The sequence below is a fragment of the Candida albicans genome, chromosome 2, assembly GCF_000182965.3.
Source record: "Candida albicans SC5314 chromosome 2, complete sequence".
Classification (NCBI taxonomy): Eukaryota; Fungi; Ascomycota; class Pichiomycetes; order Serinales; family Debaryomycetaceae; genus Candida; species Candida albicans.
The window spans coordinates 1,600,253-1,619,663 of record NC_032090.1 but is presented as its reverse complement, the minus strand read 5'-3'; the positions used below and the strand labels follow the sequence as shown (position 1 = coordinate 1,619,663).

General features: G+C 36.1%; 11 protein-coding genes and 1 non-coding gene across 12 annotated transcripts; 6 read left to right on the top strand and 6 right to left on the bottom strand. All coding sequences in view use genetic code 12, as the record gives it.

Annotated features, from left to right (window-relative positions):
- Positions 1 to 11: 11 nt before the first annotated feature.
- NSA1 (ribosome biosynthesis protein) lies at positions 12 to 1,232 on the top strand (the record flags this gene model as incomplete). The annotated part of the gene is made up of 1 exon (XM_710933.2): positions 12 to 1,232. The coding sequence occupies one exon, from the start codon at positions 12 to 14 to the stop codon at positions 1,230 to 1,232; it is 1,221 nt and encodes a 406-aa protein (XP_716026.1).
- Positions 1,225 to 2,268, bottom strand: SEH1 (Seh1p; the record flags this gene model as incomplete). Its single annotated transcript, XM_710934.1, has 1 exon — positions 1,225 to 2,268. The coding sequence occupies one exon, from the start codon at positions 2,266 to 2,268 to the stop codon at positions 1,225 to 1,227; it is 1,044 nt and encodes a 347-aa protein (XP_716027.1).
- A 525-nt stretch (positions 2,269 to 2,793) lies between these two features.
- On the top strand, positions 2,794 to 4,278 carry ALG7 (UDP-N-acetylglucosamine--dolichyl-phosphate N-acetylglucosaminephosphotransferase; the record flags this gene model as incomplete). Its single annotated transcript, XM_710935.2, has 1 exon — positions 2,794 to 4,278. One exon carries the CDS (start codon positions 2,794 to 2,796, stop codon positions 4,276 to 4,278), a length of 1,485 nt encoding a protein of 494 aa, XP_716028.2.
- Positions 4,279 to 4,482: 204 nt separating this feature from the next.
- On the top strand, positions 4,483 to 6,477 carry VRP1 (Vrp1p; the record flags this gene model as incomplete). Its single annotated transcript, XM_710937.2, has 1 exon — positions 4,483 to 6,477. One exon carries the CDS (start codon positions 4,483 to 4,485, stop codon positions 6,475 to 6,477), a length of 1,995 nt encoding a protein of 664 aa, XP_716030.2.
- A 51-nt stretch (positions 6,478 to 6,528) lies between these two features.
- On the bottom strand, positions 6,529 to 7,566 carry CAALFM_C207920WA (diphthamide synthase; the record flags this gene model as incomplete). The annotated part of the gene is made up of 1 exon (XM_710938.2): positions 6,529 to 7,566. The coding sequence occupies one exon, from the start codon at positions 7,564 to 7,566 to the stop codon at positions 6,529 to 6,531; it is 1,038 nt and encodes a 345-aa protein (XP_716031.2).
- Positions 7,567 to 7,730: 164 nt separating this feature from the next.
- Positions 7,731 to 7,907, top strand: CAALFM_C207910CA (uncharacterized protein; the record flags this gene model as incomplete). The annotated part of the gene is made up of 1 exon (XM_019475255.1): positions 7,731 to 7,907. The coding sequence occupies one exon, from the start codon at positions 7,731 to 7,733 to the stop codon at positions 7,905 to 7,907; it is 177 nt and encodes a 58-aa protein (XP_019330800.1).
- A 307-nt stretch (positions 7,908 to 8,214) lies between these two features.
- On the bottom strand, positions 8,215 to 11,385 carry GDH2 (glutamate dehydrogenase (NAD(+)); the record flags this gene model as incomplete). The annotated part of the gene is made up of 1 exon (XM_710939.2): positions 8,215 to 11,385. The coding sequence occupies one exon, from the start codon at positions 11,383 to 11,385 to the stop codon at positions 8,215 to 8,217; it is 3,171 nt and encodes a 1,056-aa protein (XP_716032.2).
- Positions 11,386 to 14,105: 2,720 nt separating this feature from the next.
- On the bottom strand, positions 14,106 to 15,446 carry PRS5 (ribose phosphate diphosphokinase subunit; the record flags this gene model as incomplete). Its single annotated transcript, XM_710940.2, has 1 exon — positions 14,106 to 15,446. The coding sequence occupies one exon, from the start codon at positions 15,444 to 15,446 to the stop codon at positions 14,106 to 14,108; it is 1,341 nt and encodes a 446-aa protein (XP_716033.1).
- A 302-nt stretch (positions 15,447 to 15,748) lies between these two features.
- On the bottom strand, positions 15,749 to 17,161 carry APM4 (Apm4p; the record flags this gene model as incomplete). Its single annotated transcript, XM_710941.2, has 1 exon — positions 15,749 to 17,161. One exon carries the CDS (start codon positions 17,159 to 17,161, stop codon positions 15,749 to 15,751), a length of 1,413 nt encoding a protein of 470 aa, XP_716034.1.
- Positions 17,162 to 17,442: 281 nt separating this feature from the next.
- CAALFM_C207860WA (uncharacterized protein) lies at positions 17,443 to 18,807 on the bottom strand (the record flags this gene model as incomplete). The annotated part of the gene is made up of 1 exon (XM_710943.2): positions 17,443 to 18,807. The coding sequence occupies one exon, from the start codon at positions 18,805 to 18,807 to the stop codon at positions 17,443 to 17,445; it is 1,365 nt and encodes a 454-aa protein (XP_716036.2).
- On the top strand, positions 17,888 to 18,430 carry CAALFM_C207870CA (uncharacterized protein; the record flags this gene model as incomplete). The annotated part of the gene is made up of 1 exon (XM_710942.2): positions 17,888 to 18,430. The coding sequence occupies one exon, from the start codon at positions 17,888 to 17,890 to the stop codon at positions 18,428 to 18,430; it is 543 nt and encodes a 180-aa protein (XP_716035.1).
- Positions 18,808 to 19,305: 498 nt separating the features above from the next.
- On the top strand, positions 19,306 to 19,377 carry tM(CAU)2. Its single transcript has one exon. It is a non-coding gene; the product is annotated as a tRNA-Met (tRNA).
- Positions 19,378 to 19,411: the final 34 nt, after the last annotated feature.

Sequence of the window (19,411 nt, the reverse complement as noted above, 5' to 3'; positions counted from 1 at the left end):
ACCCTTAAATCATGAAAGTAATTGTATCAGCTGATGACACTGGGTCAGCTAAAGAAGTAATTTGTAATGAAGGCACAGATACATCAAAACAAAATGCCACTCAGCCGATATCTATCGACAATTGTTTGTTAGAACCCTCGTCATCAGTAAAATCAAGAATCATCCATTTCCTCAGTTTCAACTATCAATATTTGATAGGAGCTAGACTTGGCGGACAAGTATCTGTTTATGAATTGAGTGATGAAGAATCTGAAGAAAAGTTTAAATTATTACACAATTTTGAATTGCCAGTTGATGCTCAAGATAAACCCGTTGCATTACTAAGAGTGGAAATTTTGGATAGTATACTTGTTGCTTTCGAATCATCCAAAGTTTTTTTAATACACATTAATGATTCCTTTGATTTTAAGCCACTCGAGCTTGTACTTCCAGAATACAAGCCAATTAGTGCATTTGCAATCAACCCGCAAGCCGAAAATATCGTCGCCCTAGGAGGAAAGGAACACGATCTTCAGATACTCCAATTATTTAACAAAAACATCAACAGTACAGTTTTCAAAAAGAATAATTACGAGAACGAATTTAAGCCACAAATCATTTTCAAAGCAAAAAATGTCAGAAACGATCACCTAGAATTGAGAGTCCCAATTTGGATAACAAATATTTTATTTGCCAAGGCAGCAAAGGGATACAAGCTTGTTACATCTACAAGATACGGTCAAATCAGACTATATGATACGGCAGAAGGAAGAAAACCTAGAAAGGATTACAAAGTGACAGAAAAACCAATAGTAACCTTAACATTTGCTAATGACGAACAAACAGAAATCATTGTCACAGACACCCACAGCCTTATAGCAAAATATTCGTTAACTCAAGTAGACGAGAAAGCCTTCAAGACCATCTCTGCTTCTGCAGGTGAAATAGTTAAACCAGTACCAAAATTATTGGGCAAATTTACAGGTGGAAACACAGGAGCAACATTTGGGGTACATGCCTATGAAAGGATAGTTGCCTTTGCTGGGTTGGATAGATATTTGAGAGTCTTTGATTTGGAATCCCGTGAAATATTGGCAAAAGTCTATCTTGGTGTGGAAGTTTCAGCATTGTTGATATTGGACGACGAAGACACAGAGGACGAGGAAACGAAAAAACGCAAAAGAAAAGAAGAAGAAGACGATGAAGAATTATGGAATCAATTGGATACTAAAAAGAAAACACATACTATATAGGTTTTTCAGTTTCAATACCACGACTATCTGATCTATTGCTAGTGTTGATCACACTCATACACTTCCATTCATTTAAATAACTGCATTTCCATAAACGTAATTTCCCGTCATCACCCGCTGATGAAAGTATGGTACCTGTCATATTCCAGCTTACTCTCCATACTTCCAGCTTGTGGTCATTCAATTTAGCCAATGTTTCAATCTTTAAATCTCCATTCTCTTGTTCAGTGGCTTTGAATATTCTCACAAATCCGTCTTTACAACCAGTAGCAATTAAATGATACTTCCTACCCATGGAGGGTGCCCAACTGACAGACCTTATAAGCCCATTGTGTTCGGGTAGATCACATATTTTGACGTACTTGTCGCTTGCACTTTCTTCTCCACTCGATTCTTTCTGTACACTTCCGTAAACAAATCCTTGATCTAATGCAACTACTATAAATTTTTCTGTTTTTGTAAATTTGGAGGGACACCACTCAACACCAAAACTACTTTGTAAGCTTTTAGCTGGCAACAGCAGATTCAAGATTGCAATTTCAGTCGTCAATACCCACGCAGTCAAATCATTGGGTTCCAAGGATTCGTATATCCTGAATATTCCATCAGATCCAACACAGCCTAGCTTAAATCCTAGATGATTAGGGGCGAAACAAACGTCATAGATTGGTCCGTACGATTCTGTAGCTAATGTTGCCAACTTAAGCCATCTTCTTCCTGAACCAGGCATTTCGTCAGGTTGCTCCTGCCATATTTTGACAGTTCTATCATACGAGCATGACGCTATGATTTTGGAGCTTGAAAATTCTGGATGAGCCCAGGAAATTTTAGCAATCAGCGAATCGTGAGCTTTCCACAGGTCATTTAAAATCCATGACGAAGTTGCTGAGTCTAAATCAAAAACCTTTATGTGCTGATCAGAAGAAACTGTTGCTATATGTTTCCCGTAGAAGTCATACTTGATGTCATGTATCAATTCTTCATGGCCAGTAATAAAAGGTTTCATTGCCGGGTATATCAAGGAGTCTATAGACATATGAATATCATGTTTGTTTTTTTTTTATCTTAGTGCACTTTCTTTTGAAATGGCTGGCGGTATCTGAAAAAAAAAAAAGAGATTGTCTAAAGTAAAACTAAGATGAACAAAAGTATCAACAAGAAACTTACACTAACATTCATTGGATATATTTCAAAAATGCATCTAGAATAGAGTAAAAAATGAAAAACATAGACCAGTGAAAATCCACGTGTAGATGGTTAGGGTGCCCTATATTAATTAAAGTTGTGGAAACTCTCGTTTTTTTATATTTATCACCACGGGTACTCATCTTGTATTTCTTTAAATCGGTCAATAATTACTTTCTAGAGATTACTGGTTCCTTAGACAGGTTCAGCACATTGTGGGTTCTCGTCACACTTATAGTTTGTCCAACTCGCGTATACTTTTGTTTATTTTCAAGTTTTCGTTTTCACGCAATTTTTCGAAACGTTTTTTTTTCTATTTTTCAGATTGACTATCCTTTGACCTTCTAATCATTTACATCTTCAATAACTAAGTTCCATGCTAGCAAGGCTTTTGAAACTTGCAATAGTAGTTGCAGCAATAGCGGCAATCACACCCAATAACCCAATACGTACACTGATTTCATTTGGGTGTATAGGTTACGTGGCAACCTTACTGGTAATACCGAAAGTTAGCCCAAGTTTTGTCAAGATCGGGCTCAAAGGGAAAGATTTATCTAAACCACCACCGGTGTCAGAAATACCCGAAACAATGGGGCTAGTGGCGTCAACTACATATATGTTTCTTATGTTTGGTCTTATCCCATTTATTTTTTTCAAATACCTTGTTTCTTTTGGATCAATGTCCAACGACGAGGTGATAACTAAAAATTACTTGTCTCAATATCAATCGCTTGCCGACAACAGGTTATTTCCCCACAATAAGTTGGCAGAATACTTGAGTGCCTTGTTGTGTTTACAGAGTACCACATTGTTGGGATTACTAGACGACTTGTTTGATATCAGGTGGCGTCACAAGTTTTTCTTACCTGCAGTTGCATCATTGCCCTTATTGATTGTATACTACGTCGACTTTAGTGTAACTTCAGTCGTGATCCCCAAGTTTGTCACTGAATTCCCTGGAGGCTACGCTCTAATTAATACTATAAATTTTTTTATAAAGTATAGTAACCATTTGGTCACAAGTATCACTGGGCTTTCATTTAGAACTTTACAAACAGACTATGTTGTTCCTGACAGTTCACCGAAGTTGATTGATTTGGGAATTTTCTACTACGTATACATGTCGGCTATTTCAATTTTCTCACCGAATTCAATCAATATTCTTGCAGGCGTTAACGGTTTGGAGGTTGGACAATCATTAGTTTTAGCAGCCATATTTTTAATTAATGATTTCTGCTATCTTTTTTCACCGGGAATATCACAAGCAGCTCATGATTCACACATGTTTTCTGTTGTATTTATAATTCCTTTTGTCGGAGTGTCATTGGCTTTATTGCAATACAACTGGTTCCCTGCAAGAGTATTTGTTGGTGATACGTATTGTTATTTCAGTGGCATGGTATTTGCTATTGTTGGTATTATAGGTCATTTTTCCAAAACTCTTTTGATATTTTTGTTACCTCAAATAATCAATTTTGTGTATTCAGTTCCTCAGTTGTTTCACATCTTGCCCTGTCCAAGACACAGATTACCCAGATTTAGTATTGAGGATGGTTTGATGCATCCCAGTTTTGCAGAATTAAAGAAAGCAAGCCGTCTAAACTTGGCGATTTTAGAAACTCTCAGTTTTTTCAAGCTCATAAAAGTGGAAAGGGGTTCCAAACTGAATCAGATTGTTAGATTTTCCAATATGACCATAATCAATCTTACGTTGGTGTGGGTAGGACCTTTACGAGAAGACCAATTATGTATATCTATTTTGGTCGTTCAATTTGTTATTGGCGTGACAATGATAGTTGTTAGACATACCATTGGACCATGGTTATTTGGATACGATAATTTATCATGGGGTGTAAAATAATGAACCTATAACTTAAATGTTCTATCAGTATTAATGTACAGCTTTTGTATGTATATACATCGTAGCAAATATAGAAAGGAGTCGTGCCATTACACAAAAACAGTTTTAAAGCATATCACCGAAACTAAGTTCCAGTTCAACGTAGATTTTTTTCCCTTTGACTATTACGTACTTCTTCATTGATTTGAAACATTAGAAATAGCAATGGCTGCACCACCACCACCACCTCCTCCTCCACCACCTCCACCATCAGGCTTAGGAAATTTACCACCAGGTCCTCCTCCATCGATGCCACCAGGTAGAGATGCATTGTTGGGAGATATTAGAAAAGGTGCGAGATTAAAGAAAGCAACCACCGTCGATAAATCCAAGCCCATGATCGATTCTAAAGTATCTGTATCGGCAGCTCCCCCTCAAGCACTGGCAAATAGTTCAGGAGCGACAAATTCTTTACCCTCAGCACCTGCTGTCCCACAATTGGGCGATATATTTGCCAGAGGTATACCCAAGTTGAAACATGTAGACAATAGGTCTGGAATTGTGCCTTCATCAGCTCCCAAAATCCCAACGCTTAACACTGCACAGGTACCACCCAGACCAACAAAAACTGAAACGTCAGCTTCAGTCTCCACTCAAGAACCTAGTAACTTGCCACCACCAGTTCCACCAGTGGCACCTCCAATCCCGTCGCAAGCGCCACCACCACCTACGATTCAAAAACGTACTCCCCCAAAAGTGCCACCAACGAGACCTAAAAAGTCCTCACATATAAGGAATTCATCTCAAAATAGCAATATTGCACAAGAACCTTCATCAAAACCTCCACCATTGCCAAGTGGTCCACCACCAGTACCAACATCTGCGCCCCCTTTGCCAAACAGCATCCCACCACCACCGCCACCAGCACCACCAGCACCAACAGTGCCAGAAGAATTACAAAACCGAAACGAAGGAAAGGTTCCAACTGCACCCCCACTTCCATCAGGAGGGTTGCCATTTTTATCTGAAATAAATGCTAAAAGAGATGATAAAAATGTCATAAGCTCAGCACAAAGTTCTAATTCCGCAGCTAGTCCATCGGTGCCTGGATCATTACCTCCTTCAATTGCAAAGAGTTCGTCATCAAATGCGTCACGCGTACCAAACATTCCACCAGCACCGCCAGCACCGCCGGCACCGCCAGCGCCTCCAATTGCACCTCCGCTACCAGCAATGGGGACTTCAAAAGAGGAGAAAGGTACACCCAAGACCAATTCAAGCAGTATTGCACCACCTGCAGCTGGAGGATCATTACCATTTTTAGCTCAAATTAATGCGAAGAGGGATGATAAATTTGTCGTGGATGGAAGCAATAAGAGCTATACCACCAGAAACGAAGACACACCGGAGCCTCTGTCAGAGATATCATCGAAACAAACACCAGATACAAAACCAGTTTCTTTAAGTAATGCAACTAGCAACACTGGTAAATCCTCGAGTGCCGGAAAACATCATATGAGTTTTAATCCATTCTCGCATCATAAAAAGCAGGAAAATCAGACACCAACTGCCCCACCAATTCCACAAAATGTGCCACCGGTACCACCAAGTGGTCCACCTCATGCATCTGCTTCGAATTCTGTCAAGGACGCACCACCAATTGCACCACCACCACCAAGTGTACCTAGTGTTGTTCCACCGGCCCCACCTGCTCCGCCAGCAATACCAAATACCATACCTCCAACATTACCAACTTCAGAATCTACTCAAAATAACGCATCTTCAGTGTCAACGGACATACCAAGCAACGACCCACCTTCGCCACCGCCTTTGCCATCAAGTTCTGCACCCCCACCACCCAGAACCAAAAAAGCTGCACCTCCACCCCCACCACCAACACAAACTACAGGATCAGAATACAAATCCTCAAGCTCGACATCAAGAGTTTCTTCTTCTAATTTCAACGATTTAGACTTGAGACAAAATGCAGGAACAAACTTGAGAAAAATTTCTGCACTGGCTTACACGATAAACCCTCGAAATGCAAGTAATGGAGATTCCAAACCAGAGAAATTGGTAATCGATGACAAGAGATTCAAATTTGTTAATGCTAACGCATTACCCAATCCAAGAAGATTTGGTGAGAGAGGTGAAAAGGAGAAGTTGTACCCAAGTGGTAGAGGCTCCTCGGTGCCACTTGATTTGAGTTTGTATGCATGAGAGTGTCCTTGAAAAGGCTAAAAAAAAGGTATATAAAGACTGTTTATATTATTATACACATTGATCAGGTGACCACACTTGCACAACATTATCGTAAAACGAACACGTTGCAATGAACTTCCCATCGGATGACCAATCGCCCCCATAACACATACTCTGATGATCTTGTTTAAAATAACGAGTAACTGTAAAACTATCCAGGTTAGCATCGATTATTCTGGCACCATCATACATACAACAACTGAGCAATCTATTATCAACAGGACTTGGAATCAATCTCCATACCCCACCACCCAAGTTTTCTTGGGAAATAATTTTAGGTATGTACCCAGAAATCAAGCTTGGATTTGATTTATCAATTACTCGCAAATCCCAAACCCTTAAATTATCATCATATGAACCAGTCCATAAGGTATTCGGACTGGTTTTGTTCCAGTTATCATTGGGTGATAAAATTGACACAATCCCAGCATCATGACCTCGACGCAAGGTCCATATTTGTTGTTTAGTTCGTAAGTCATGAGCAATCAATTGGGAATCATCACCACCAGTGTATACGACATTAGATAATTGACCAATTTCACCAAATGAACCAGTCCAACATTCTAATTCATGACAAGTATCAAAGTAATCAATCTCTAATTTCTCCAAATCAAATAGACCCAGGTAACCATCAGTGAAAGTAAGCAAAATCACAGAACCATTGCTGTCTTTATTAGGGTTGAAAAAAATTGACGTTATCAATGTATCTTCATGGACGTTTGCGTCGTGAGATAATTCCAATGTATTATTGTCAAACTTCCATATTAACAAATGACCATTTGAATGGGCAGAGACCAACATTTGTGGATCAGATGGATTAAATTTAATATCTAGTATTGCTCCTAAAGTAGCAGTACTGGATATTAATGATAATTTGTTGTCAAGAAAGCTATAGTAATCTAATGAGCCATGTCGAGATCCATCATCTTCTAATTTATAAGTTCCAATGAATATTTTTGAGGTATCCTGAGGATGGATTCGTAAACAACATGGTGGGAGGGTAGTTTTCACAATTTCTATTCTTTTACTGTGTGGTAGTGTTTCCATGATAGATGTATAGGAGATGAGGTTGATTTGCAACAGGAATTTCTACCCAAGAAAAAAAGAATACAAAACATTGAATAGAGAAGAAAACAAACAATGAAAAAAAATCGCAAAGGAAAATCAAGTTTTTATGTTTCTTCTTCATCTCTTTAAACATTACGGCTACAATGGGGTTGTATGCTAGATGGATGGCTCTTCCATCAAAGGTCAGATATTATGTTGGGTTTTCAACAATTGGATTTGCATTGATAGGAGATTACGTGACATCAAGAATTAATGACGAAGTTCAAGCAAGAAAAGAAATTGAAGAGTCTTCATCTTCTCCACAATCGACAAACCAATAAGATTTAGAAAAAAATAGAGATCCTTTCATCATGATTTGATGGGTCAGGCTTTTCTTTTCACTAAACATGATAGCTGAAATCACAGAGAAACTTACAAGGAATAGTTTACAAATTCACAGAAACTTTTAATATTCTTTTATTTAGGAAAATAAACATAAACACATATAATATATGAATGAAAAAAGCAAACCGAATTGAACTAGAAAAACAAGCAAACTTTAAATAAATAATTATAAATAGAATTTTTGAAAATCAAGCATTTTCTCATAATTATAGATAAATCTCTAAACGTATTTGAAACAACCTTCTAATACTTGAGCAATCCCTTTTGAATAAAATCCTTTCTAATAGAACTGATAAATTCCAAAAATTTAGCAGGATTAGAATCGATTCCTCTAGAGTAAACAAACTTTGAAGCTAAATGAGTGGCAAAAATAGCTTTCAAATAAGCTTCAGGAACTCTAGATAACACATTTTCAATACCAACTTTTTCTAACAACAAAGGTGGCAATGAATCCAACAATACAGCATTTCTAAATTCAATATCATCGTTCCATAATTCCTTGGAGTTGGCCAACTCATCTCCCAATTTGTTAATGGCAACACTCAATTTATCGGACAATATAGTGAATGGAGTACCAGTTTCAGCCTTCAATTTCCACAAGGCTTCAAACTCGGAATCAGCATTACCAACAATGATTTTTTGAACATCCTTGACATAATCTTGGTAGAATTGTGGTTTGGCTTTGGTCTCAGGATCAACACACATGTTTTCCAAGAATCCTTTATCGTCAAAAGACAAAGAAGCCAACACTTCTAAAGATGAAGAAGTAACACCACCTTTGTTAGTAGAAGCATCCTTAAAAATAACAATACCAGCTTTTTCTAAAATTAATTTTGCTGATTGAGTTATAAACAAGTTAGCACCTTCGACAAAGTATGGAACAACTGATTTACCAGTCTTTTCGTCAATCAAGTCATGAACATTGTTGGTATCAATTGCAGCTGGTCTACCACCACATGGAACAAAAAGATCGACACCATCAACTCCAAATTGTTGCTTCAATTTCAAGTGGAATGTATTTCTAAAGGCAACACCACTGGTGACAACTTCTCCACTTGGTAATTTGACATCCATATCATCAACCAACACAACATAACCTTGTGGAGACAATTTAGTTTTGTCATAATGTTCAATCATCTTTCTTTCTTTGGCCAATCTAATCAACTCTTGTTTATCCAAACCTTGAGGGTCACAAATAACACCGGATCCATCAACTATACCAACATAGTTTTCCTTTCTTGATAACAAAATTTCGTTGGATCCCAAATCCCCATCAGGACCACCAGTTTGGAATTTACGGATCTTTGCATCGTCAATGTCCAATTTTTCATAGATTTTGTTGACATAAGCACGCACAGACAATGTTGTCATACCATATTCATCATGAGGAATACCCCCTAATTCAGGAGATTTACCAGTCAAGAAAGACTTCCACCAAGGTGCTCCTCTTTCTCTGGCGTGTAATGTGGCCCAGTCAACGTAACCAGCAGTACCTTCATCTGGACCCAAGAACAAGATTTCTGGCTTGGCATACAAATCAACATAGTTGTCCTTGACACCTGGAATATTTTGTTTCAAAAGCAAATCGATTAAAGCATCAATATACTTTTCGAAGCAAGCTTGTGGGCGCTCTTGAGCTGCACCTGGATCCAACAAAATAACACCTTTGGAACCACCTTCTGGAATATCCTTGTTCTTACGTTGTTGAGTGTTGGCCAAGTTGTAGTTTTCGTCAAACAAGTTACGAGCATTGACATTATAAGCATCCAAAGATCTTGATCTAACAATTCTAATACCACCACGGGCAATATCTCTAAATCTAATGTGGAACCCTCTGAAATCAGAACCAACAACGAAAAACATTCCATATGGACGTTCAGGATATTCAGATTCTGGTAAAAATGATGGGTTCAATCTGAATGATAAAGCAACTTTGGTTGATGTATAGAAATTGGTTTTCAAGATGGATTTGTTGAAAGTGTACAAAGCTCTCAAGACAATAGCATGATGCTCATTTTGAGAACATTCTCTGCTCAACAATTGCTCAAATTCTTCTTCAGATCCAACCGGGGTAATTTGGGATAATCTTTGGTAGGATAATGTCTTTTCCATGGAAGATCTAATGTAATGAACATCAGCAAATTGACGGTATAATTTACGAACAATGTCTCTTCTGTTGTCAAAAACTTCCTTGATGTAATCTTGAGTGTAAGTTTCAGCTCTCAATCTCTTCTTTAAACTGTTTAATACTTCAGCATGTTCAATTGATTTGGAAGGATCTAACAATGAAGAAAGCTTGTTATATTCAGGACCCAAACGATTCAAAAAATGAGTAACAAAGATAACACCTGATTGAGCATAGATTGATTCTTGCAAGGATAATTCACCTTGAATGAATCTATCGTGGAAGTAATTGTGAGGAATACAATACAACAACGAAGCTTCTTTGATGACTTGGTAAATTGACAAGTCAACAGGTGATTTTCTCAGTTTTGAAGTAACATACATGGATATTATGGTGACACCGTTAGAAAATTGTTCAACATACTTTCTGGTGACTTGCAATTTGTAGTAGTTGGCCAAATCACTCAAAGCTGAATTGTATCTAGCAGAAGTCTTTTGTTTGTAACCAATGACCACTCTATATTCTTCAGAGTCTTCAAGCGGGAAATGTTTGATGACAGGACCAGTAGTATTTATGACATCCTTGACAATAGAAGTATACAATTGCTTGGTGTTATCAGAGGCAATCTTCAAAAAAGTCTTGTCACCAATTTTTTCTAAATCGGTTTCATTTGCAGCAGCTTCCAGTATGGTGTAATTGTTTTTATAAACAAAAAATAAACGAACATATTGGTCGCGCAACTCCTTATTTTGTTGGTAAACCCCCAGCAAAATAGGGTCAGATTGGTAATTCAATGGGGCACTGAAATATTCAGTACGGTAACTATTGGTAGTAGTGCTTGAAGGGTCAATATATTTGTCATCAATTCTTTCTTCAAATTGGTTTCTCTTATAAGATTCAGCATCAACAGTGTCAAAGAAGACTGCATGATCTTCGGCTTCTCTCTTGTAGGAAATCAATGGCTGTTCACCAAAACTAGAATAAGCTTGCACTTTACAGGAATATAAAGCGTGAATGTGAGAAGCAATATCTTCTGGCAGCGATCTGGCAAAAAACACGTCATCAATACCTAACGATTCGTAAAACCATTTTGCTTCAGATTCAATGAGCGATTCAGGGATAAAACCAGTGGAATCCAAAACATCCAAAACCTGATCAAATTGATCCTTTTTACCACTAAAGGGGGAGTCAATGTAGTCGTGTTTCAAACTAACTTGGGATGAAGTGTTTGATGTGGTTCTGTAAATGTTTAAACGAGAAACTCCGTTTTCAAGTGATGCAGAAGTCATGATTAAGTATGTGGGAGTATTTGTAAATAATTCTTATTGTTTTTTTTTTAAATATGTTTTAGTATATCACTGTAGCAAAAACTCTTGATATTAGTAACTGATCAACTAAGTGTGGAAGAAAAGTGTTGGTTGAGCAGTAAGATAGTAAATTGTTCAGAATTGAAACTGACAGTTGTTGTAGTTCTGGTAATAGCAGCAGCCTCAGTGTAAAAATAACCTTTCGAATGAACTTTAATTGTAAAACTAAAAAAAATCAATTCAACCAGCAAAAGAGCAATCAAGACGTAGGGAAATTTTGATTGTATTTATAGTTGAAGTAATTGTTTCTTGGCTATAACATTGGCAAAAATCAGAAGTGGAAAAAAAAAAGGTGGGGGGGAAAAGGAAAGAAGGAAGACAACCAAATAATAATACACAGTATACAAAAATAACAATCCACGATTGTGCCATTCTATACTCCCCTCTTGTTCCAGGAACACTTGGTAGTTTTCAGAACTACTAAGAGAGGTTTTTTTAGTGCATGCATACTCTATGTGGCATTTTTTCTCTCTAGTCCCAATTGTCTCGAATCAATAAATACCTCAGAATACTGCATATAGTTAAATGCTACCCAAATATAGTTATAGGCATAAGGTGTCCCACATTTCGGTGCTTTACGGACTTTTTTTATTTTAAATTGTTTTTTTTAGTAGTAGCGGTGATGAAGAGCGTGCAAAAAGACAAATTCATTTTGAAAAATCTGAAAAATTCTAATTTATCAAATACACCAAGACCGTGTCGATCGAGTAAACTCTAGAATTTTTACAATTAAATAGTTAAAGAAAAGATAACGAATAGTAAATTAAAAGTAGAAAGATAACAGAAACGGGATATGGTGCCCCGAGAAGCAACAAAAGATATGGTAAAAGGTGCAAAGTCTGGATGTAGAACCTGTCAACATTCAAAGGTTTGCATTCGGTAAATTTTTAAAGTAACAACAACACGAGCAATGAGTAAAATGAAGCCTCGTTTTGAAATAAATAACATTACTCTTGTATTTTCAGTAAAAGTTACGTTGAAGGGTTGCATTCACATTCCGTTTGATCATTTCAAGGAACATTGAGAGCAAAACCAATATTTCCTTCCCCTTTTACCCCAACAATTTCATTTTAAAGAATCTTGTTGCTATTCAATGGAAGGTTCTCTTTTCTTGTATGGATGTTTGTGCTCTTACTAGTTTTGCCTTTCCACTAGTCCACAATGTATATGTGTATCTACGTGTCCACTCAATTATTATTATAGTTTTGGATCAACCAACAAAAAAAAAAGTTGTGTTTCTCAAAACAACTAACCAAAGCGAAGTTTAACTCACACCTTTCTTAAACGGAAACGCTAAAAAAAAATATAATCCCGCAAACCGTTGGGTGTGACCTGTAACTACTGAGTGACGATTATAATTCAAACACTGACCATTCAAACGACGGGGATCCAACCATTGTCAGAAAGTGTGACTACTTTATGAAACCAGTCCCGAATAAGCAATTACCATAACAATAACAAGCACCATTAATTAAATGGTCAACAAATTGTCATTCAAAATAGAAAAGCCAAACTCTACTACGGTACACTATCCAGATTGACATCGCGTTGATTTAGTTGCTAAAGAAATAGCGCCAAAAGATTTCTCTCTCATTCCCCCCTCCTCCTCCCCCCACCAAAGAAGAAATAAAAAAAAGAAAAGAAAAAGAATTAGAAAATCGTTTAAATCTTTGCTTTCAGGAATTCATGTAATAAACCTTTTGTAATAATTGTGGCATAACTAATTGGGGAAAATGCCGCTTGGCGAAATTGAGAAAACTGAAAGGCAATAGAACATTGAAAGCTGTTGTTTCTTTCTTCACGAACTAGTTTCAACTCACACAACAAAATGCCTCAAGGCGTACCAGGTTGTATAATAGCACAACTTTAAACGCTAGAAACCTAAACAATTACTATTTTGTTAATGCCATTTATGTCCAATTTCCCCACAAAATGTGCAAAGATTCTATTTTTTTTTTTAAAGGTGGATTTAGTTTAAATCGTCATCTCTTTCTCTTTTGATGATGATATTTTTAATTAATTTACAGTTTCGTCGTCATAAATTTTGGAGACCCATCTCTTTGAATGGAAGAAAGGGGATAGCTGAAGGTTATTCACTTATAACTACAAATCAAAGAGCCTTACAAACAATGGATTGACCAGTAGTCCAAGAATTTTTTGGGTAACTAACAGAAAACCGGAACAATATAGTATTTCGCCTGTAATGGTTATTGTTTTTATTCCAAGAGAAGTTGAAGATCTGACTACTCCTTGGTAGCAAGTTCATGCCGTTTTAATTTCAAAAGCGGATCGTAACAGCGGAACTATTGTGTCATTGAAGAAGAAACCAACAAACTCTTGGTAATGCCCGTACTTTTCCGGGGAACGCGTTTGGTCTACTTCGTCTACCCCAGTCTCTACTTCCCCCCTCCTTTGTTATTATTATTTCAACTTTGATGATTTTCCCCTGTTCTGTTCTCCACAATTTATTTCTACACTGTGCAATTAACATTATATGTGTTGCAAAACCCCTCCTCTAGTTGCAAACTATAGTTCAACAAGTTTGACATTTATTCATACGTTTCAAGCTATAACACTTAATAAATCACATTCAAAAAGATTTTTCCTCTTTTTTAACTCATTCACTTTATTAACAGCAATCTCTACCACCCATGATCAAATAACATACTAACACTTTCACCGTTATTGATTCTTCTTATAGATTCAGCAAACACTCTACTAACATCCAAGACTTCCATTCTATCACCTAGTATCTCCACATGCTCGGATTGTGGCGTAGAATTTGTAACGACTAATTTATCAATAGCACTTTGTTGTATTCTGTTGATGGCATCACCACTAAAAATACCATGTGTGACCAATGCATACACATATTCAGCACCTTGATCTTTCAATAATTTGGCAGCCCTAGTAATAGTATACGAGGTATCAACCAAGTCATCCACCAAAACACAAACTTTACCAGCAACATCACCCACCAACATGGTAGTTGCAACCATTGTCGGCTTATGTTGAGAATTATAATGATTATGACTATGACTATTACTCATGGAAGTCAGAGGTGGATTCTTTGGCAACTTGGCTCTTCTCTCCTTGTGAATCAATGCAAATGGACAACCTAAGGAATCAGCAATAGCAGTTGCTCTTTTGGCACCACCTGAATCAGGACTGACAATGACACAATCTTTATAGTTAGGAATGAAATTCAATATGTAATGTTTCAAAATAGGTTTTGAATATAAATTGTCCACGGGGATATTGAAGAATCCTTGAAATTGTGGATCATGCAAATCCATAGTGATAACTCTATCAGCGCCAGCAGTAGTCAACAAATTGGCTATCAAAGTTCCATTTGGAGAGATCCATTGTTTATAACCACTCTCGGTTTTACCATAAGCGTCCACTTGCGGTAAAAAATTTGTTGCTGAGGCATTTGTGTGAATTAATTTTGGAGTGTATTTCTTTGGAACTGGCAGTTTAATTCTGTTGCCACTACTAATGTTGTTTACACCTGTGGTTGCTGCTTTGTTTTCCGATACTATCGACGACGATGCCAGGGAAAGAAACGATTTTTCACTACTTGATTTTGATAATGGATTTGGAGTTGCAGGCGCACTTTCAAAAGTGTATTCCTCCTTTTTGGTACTAATGCTTGGTGCACCAGTTGCATTAGCAAGATAAGGTATATCTGGTTGTCTTGAATAAGGAAACAATGGTAAAACCGCAGTCACTCTTTTGGCACTTGCAGTTTTACATGCAGCTATAGTGATCAAGAGCTCCAAAAAATTATCATTAACATGCCCACATCCACTTTGAATAATAAAGACATCTTTTTCTCGAACACTATTCTTAACTTCAATTGATATTTCACCATTGGAAAATTTACGAGAATCCACAAGACCTTGTTCTAGTGTCAAGCTTCGACATATTGATTTAGTCAAATTAGGATGAGATGAACCCCCCAATACAATCAAGTCCCTCATATTAGTTTGCTTTGTTGTATGTGTTGTACTATTTGTTCTATGGGGATGAGATGAATAGAATTTTTTTTTTTTTTGCTTCTATTTCTTCTTTCTAACTCGAGGATTTCTATTCATCTAATTTGCACGTTCCACCACATTGAGACCAAAATTCCAAAAAGATATAGCATAGACTAACAAAAGAAGGAAAGACAAAGAAAAAAAAAAAACAAAGGAATTTGGCAGTCATTTATTCTTTGTTATATATGTACTAAGTTTATTTTTGTATTTACTACTATAACAAATAGAAAAATAACTTAAAACAATCAATACCTTATTTCATAGGATCCAGATTGAGTGCCATATTTAACCCATTTCACTGTTCTATAATTATTCTTTTCTTGAACTCTTAAAAACTTTACTGTTAATCCAGAACTTGAAAACATATCCAAAAAGAAATCTAATTTTATAGGAGGTCGAGTCCAATATAATAGTTCATCTGAACTCAGATTAACCTCAATTTCCGCAGTAAGAACATGTTCTTGTTCCCCGAAAAACTTGTTACATTTCCATGAAATCAGATTGTCCTCAGGATGAAATTTCGTTTTACCTATCGAACTGGAAAGGTTGGAAAGAATCGTTCCTCCTCTTGGTGTAGGAATCTTTAATGAAACGTTTGTGGCAGGCAATTTTTCCGGGAAAAACGATTTGATTCGAATCTTGTACATTAATTTACTTCGACCAATTTCTTGAACCTGGGGATATACCTTAAATGGAACATTGATGTTCAGATTACAATTATAACTCATTAATTGGAATTCACCATCAGGTGGGACAAATTGTATAGCTCTTTCAGTTTCAAAAACATTCAATTGAACACATTGATGGAACTTTGAATCTTCAAGAGTGACAGCTCCGTCTCGTGGTTCATCATTGGAAAGTAAAATAGTATTGTCGTTGAATCCAAATCTACACAACGGCATACCCGATAAGTGTGTTTTCATTTGTATTGAACCATCAACGTACGCATTCAAAACATCAGATTGTGAATTCATCAACACATTAACTCGTTCAGTCACATTAAGGAAAATTTCATTGCGTCGATACTTAATTCCTGATGATCTCCATGTAATGTTTTCCTCTGCTGATGATCTTTTCAAAGAACTGTTACTACTGTTGTTATTATTGCTAGTGGTGTTAGTGTTACCGCTGGTAATGCTTTTGCCTAACAATGGATTGATTGTTGATCTTCTTTTCAATGGCGCAATCTTGAAAATGCTATCGTCAACATTTATATCATCAATATATTTCTTTAAATAGTTCAAATCTAAATTAATTGGGAATCCAAATTCACACACTTCACTTAATATCTCATAGCACAATGCAAAATTATTAATTATATAATTATCCGTTAATTCCATCAACTGCTTCTTCTTATCTCGTCCCAATACTGTACGTAATAGTGCTTCCAATTTATATAGAAATTCCATTATCAAAGAACAATCTTGATTCGATCTAGTAACAGCAGTAATCCAAATTTTCCCCAGTTTGATATATATGAATGACGTTGAACCTAAAGTTAAAACAGGTGATCGGTATTCTTTGGCTCGATTGGTTGAAGTTTGACTAATCACTTGAATTCTAAACACATCCGATATATTACGTTTGATTCCATCCTTGTATAACTTGGATATTAATATGTCACCTTTAGAATCATAAATAAATATTGCCGTAATCATTTGAAGTTGAATTGAAAGAAAGAGATCCTAAAATATTTGGATAAAGAGAAGTGATATTTGTTGAAGAAGTTTGATTGGAATTTGAGTATTTTGATTTTTTTTTTTGCTTTGTCTCCTTTCTCTTTTCTTCGCTTGGATCCGGACGTTCTGCGTCGACCAAATATTCTTAAATTACCACGACAGTTTTTCAGACGCGCAGATATTTAGCTTTCCTACCTTACGGATCAATAATACAAATATACAAATCCATTTTACTAACAATATACTCAATCATAACATTACTATACACCAGTTGTTTTTTCTTGATCATCATAAGTATCGTCAGGTTCATCTTCATCACTCTGATACATCAATCTAAGTGCAGATTCTAATGTTTTCTTTTTCAAATCAGCACTAGGCGCATTAAGCTTTGTATTATTGTTTAGACTTCCCTTCTTTTTCCCTGAAAAAATCTTATACGACCCAGTAAAAGTTTTAGTATTATTGCTAGTGGAAGCTGTACCGTTGTTGGTCTTTTTCGGCATTTCAATCTTGTCAATCAATTCAGGATTCTCTAATAATAGATTTGTAACGTGTTCTACATCACCATTATGTTGCTTGAGTATAATCTTGGCTTTTCTTTCTGTCATATTGGGCCACAAATCAACTAGTATTGAAATCCCTTCTATATTATCTTCGTAACCATCCAAATCATCGTCTTCATAACCGTTATCATCATCGATATCTATGTTTCTCAAAAATGGTAACTTTTTTTCCAAATTGGGAATCAATTCCTTATATGGTTCAGAAATAATGATTGAACTGAACAACGGACAAACATTAAATGCAGCAATTGAAGTGATTCCCAAATTCATCGTCAATGTAGCCAATTTCTCTGCAGATAGTGAAATGATAGATATAATCATAATATCTTTTATAATATCAGCATTGACACTTTTGCCGTTGGCATACCCCTTTTCTAATAACTCTATCCATTGGACATTGACAAAATTTTCTGCAAAGGGCAATGATCGATTTCGCTTCTTGTTGATACTTTTGTTGGATCCCATAGAAAATGTGCTTGTTCTAGTAGTGTTTTGTCCTAATAACATAGATAATATCACAAGATCTTCAGTTTTAGTAAATTTTCCATTAGTTACAATCAAGTCCAAGTGTTTTTGTACTGGTGAAATAGAAGATATATTCCCCGATTTTTTATTGTCGTTAAACTCAGATTTAAAAGTACCATCAATTAATCCTCTTACAGTACTGATGTTTTTTGGGGCATGAATCTTTGTGAAATTCCATATTGCTTCTCCAGTTAAGTTCAATTTGACAAAACTATACTTTTTAATCAATTGGAAAACGTATGCATTTAAAATGCTGGTATTCTTTTTAATATCAGGGTTGATGGCACCCAAAGAAAAAATTTTGGTTTCTTCTTCACATGTTTCAAATAAGAATATTTTCAAGAATAATTGCAATTGTTGTTGTGATTTAACATTTAATTTTGGGGTCTCTGGGTCAAGTAAAACTGTCATAAGATGAATATAAGCTTCAAGTAAATGCACCCATATCACGGGATCTTTATCAATTAAAGATGATCGAAGCTTGAATGGTGGATAGTGTGGAATCGGAATGTATATAGTATCTTCAGTATCATTCATATTGGCTTAACAGATGAATGAAATATTAACGTTAACCTTTAAATTGAGTAAAGAAAAAAAAGTGACTCACGAAATGTGTTTACTGTTTGGTATTACTTTTTTTTGTCTCTTCTACTCTTTGGATATTTTTTACCTTGAATCATTGATTAACACCACCAGCTACCAGTTTATACTTCTGTAATAGTCAAACAAATCAATTGACATTAAACAGGTATCACAGTTGTTTTGACAATAGTGTTGATTCTATGGGGTCACAGATGTAGAGAGTGCAAATAGAGATTTGCTAGTTTACGTCCTTATAAAAAATTAATATTTACATAGTAACGCCTAAGCAGTTGAAAGGCTCAAAAGTAATCCAAAATATCCAGAATGGTTGTGCAAATTTTATGAAATTGCTCAACGGCATAGCTATGTACCACACCAATACAAAACAACGAAGTTGCATAATTATGCATATATTGGTGTGTAAAAGTAAATAGTTTTTTCTACCAACAAATAAGCATTGTGACGCAGTGGAAGCGTGCGAGGCTCATAACCTCGAAGTCCCTGGATCGAAACCAGGCAATGCTAATTTTTTTTTGCTTCATCATACATTCATACTATT